The sequence below is a fragment of the Chaetura pelagica genome, unplaced genomic scaffold, assembly GCF_000747805.2.
Source record: "Chaetura pelagica isolate M959 unplaced genomic scaffold, ChaPel_1.0 scaffold493, whole genome shotgun sequence".
NCBI classification, from domain to species: Eukaryota; Metazoa; Chordata; class Aves; order Apodiformes; family Apodidae; genus Chaetura; species Chaetura pelagica.
The window spans coordinates 22,006-24,393 of record NW_009952696.1 but is presented as its reverse complement, the minus strand read 5'-3'; the positions used below and the strand labels follow the sequence as shown (position 1 = coordinate 24,393).

The 2,388-nt window shown below is 62.5% G+C and overlaps 1 protein-coding gene across 1 annotated transcript in view; it reads right to left on the bottom strand.

Moving 5' to 3' along the window:
• Window positions 1–2,388, bottom strand: part of MYLK2 (myosin light chain kinase 2) — a 6,608-nt gene that overhangs the window by 1,657 nt on the left and 2,563 nt on the right. The window contains exons 3-7 of the mRNA XM_009993997.1: window positions 2,084–2,189; window positions 1,775–1,868; window positions 1,522–1,631; window positions 656–797; window positions 206–276 (exon numbers count right to left, since the gene is read on the bottom strand). Coding sequence (XP_009992299.1) covers window positions 206–276; window positions 656–797; window positions 1,522–1,631; window positions 1,775–1,868; window positions 2,084–2,189 — 523 coding nt within the window. The remainder of the gene's footprint in view (window positions 1–205; window positions 277–655; window positions 798–1,521; window positions 1,632–1,774; window positions 1,869–2,083; window positions 2,190–2,388) is intronic.

The following is a 2,388-nucleotide window of genomic DNA, read 5'->3' as shown; positions in this document are numbered from 1 at the left end:
CAGCAGGAGGGGACAAACTGCTCCTCCAAACCGCTGTCCCTCTCCTCACAAACACTGCCATCCATAGCCCTCCTGTGTCAGCCAGGGAGAGCTGGGGCAGGAGCTGCAGCCAAACCCACAGCTCAGAGCAGGTCCTGGGGTTGCCAGCACTCTGAGGGCAGTGGAAGAGGTACAGGAAGGAGGAATGGGAGCTGAGAGGGAAAGCCTTCGAGCCAGCCCAAAGTCGATGATCTTCACCATGTGTCCAGTGGCAGCAGCACAGAGGATGTTCTCGGGCTGTGGGGACAAGAAGCCCTGTCAGAGCCTGCCCAGATCCCAACTGCCAGAGAAGAGAGGTCACAGCCCCACTGCCAGGAAGGGATGTCCCCAAAGGTCTGTGGCTGAAGGGCGGGATAGTGAGGGTCTCCAACCCCTGTCAGAGCAATACCAGCTCTCAGGCATCCCTCCTATGGCTGGCTGGTGCTGGGGACACACTGGCCTTGGGGACAGGTTGCCCTTGGGGCAGGGCTTGGGCCAGCACACAGCACTCCCTGCTCTGGTGGCCACAAACACCCACTGTCCTCCCAAGCCCCATTTTGCTCCAGCCCCACGAGCTGCTGCCACCCCCAGCCCCTGCTGCCACATCCATCCCCTGCTGCCACCCCTGTCCCCACACCTTGAGGTCGAGGTGGAGGACACACATGTGGTGCATGAAGCGGATGCCCTCGCAGATCTGCCGGACAAACACCATGCAATCCACCTCTGTCAGCTGGTAGTCGTCATCAATGATCCTCTCGAAGAGCTCGCCGCCCTCCACGCTGTGCAGGGACAGACTGCGGGGTCACCTGCAGCCCCCTGCCCCGTGCCACCCCTCTGCACAGCCCCCTGTCCCCCTCAGGGCACCTCCAGCCCAGCCCCACCCAAGCTGCAGATCTGCCGGACAAACACCATGCAATCCACCTCTGTCAGCTGGTAGTCGTCATCAATGATCCTCTCGAAGAGCTCGCCGCCCTCCACGCTGTGCAGGGACAGACTGCGGGGTCACCTGCAGCCCCCTGCCCCGTGCCACCCCTCTGCACAGCCCCCTGTCCCCCTCAGGGCACCTCCAGCCCAGCCCCACCTAAGCTGCTGCTACAGAGGCTGAGCAGAACCATGGTGGGACCTGTGTGTACTGGGACCGACACCCCCGCAAGACAAACATAGGGGGGTTATCTCAAAACACCCCAAATCCCCCAGGGTTTGTAGAGCAGACCCATCCCCATAGAGCAAAGGGGGAGCACCAGGACTTTGGTCATTTCCATCCTCAACACAGCCATGATGGAAGGAGCTGTTGCCCTGGCCAGGTAGAGCCTGAGGCTGCCTCTGAGCCCCAGGAGAGCTGGGGAAATGCCCAAGAGGGGACAGGCAAAGTGGGGGACATTCCCTGAAGCCATTTCCTTCTGCTAGACAAAGGGCCATCACATCTGCTCCATCTCCAAAGCCCCCCAGGTGATGGTGCCCCTCTCCCAGGTGTCACTCCCTCAGTGTTGCCCTGGCACTCACAACTCCATGAACAGGATGATCTCCCGCGGCGTCTCAATGGCATCGTAGAGCTGGATGAGGTTGCGGTGGTTCAGCTGGTTCATCACATCGATCTCCAGCAGCACCATCTCCTGCAGAACCAGCCCCACGGCAGCAAAGGGTGTCAGCCCTCACCGAGCCACCAGGGGATGACACTGCCACCCACGACCTTGGCCATACCACTTGGTGGTGGCCCTGTGGCCAGGAGGAGCCCCCGCCCCAGCAGGGCTCAGACCTTGTCCTTGGCACCCTGTTTCCGGATGACTTTGGCCGCCAGCTTGAGCCCCGTCTGCTTCTCTGTGCACGTGTGAACTTCACCAAACTTCCCCCTGGGAAGGGAGAGGTGCCAATGCCACCAGCCACCCACACATTGCTCTGAGGTGCTGCCCACTGCTCCCTCCACACCCATCCTGCCTGAGGCACCAGCCCCTCATGGCCAGAAAAGTCCTATCAGCTCAGGACCGGTTGCCCAAGGTTGGACAGATGCTCAGGGCAGCACCAGGGGACAGCTGAGCTGCTCCGCCCTCCTGGGACCCCTCCTTACCCCCCCAGGATCTCCTTGGAGCTGAGGTTGAACTGGGAGCTGACACTGTCTGAGCGCAGGGTGACAACGCGGTGTGCGAAGGGTGCCGGAGGTGGAGGGACATCATCTGCCCAGAGAGAGGGGCTGTGGTGAGATGGGGGGCTGCCTGGCTGGGAGACCCTTTTGCCAGGCACCCTAGTGTGCCCCAGCACAGGGTGAAGGCAGGGACCCAGCACCACAGCCCGGCCGAGCCTGTGGATGCAGGATGAGGCCGAGTACCGAGCAGCTGGCTGGAGGCCGGGGGCCCCGGCTGCCCGCCCCCCCGC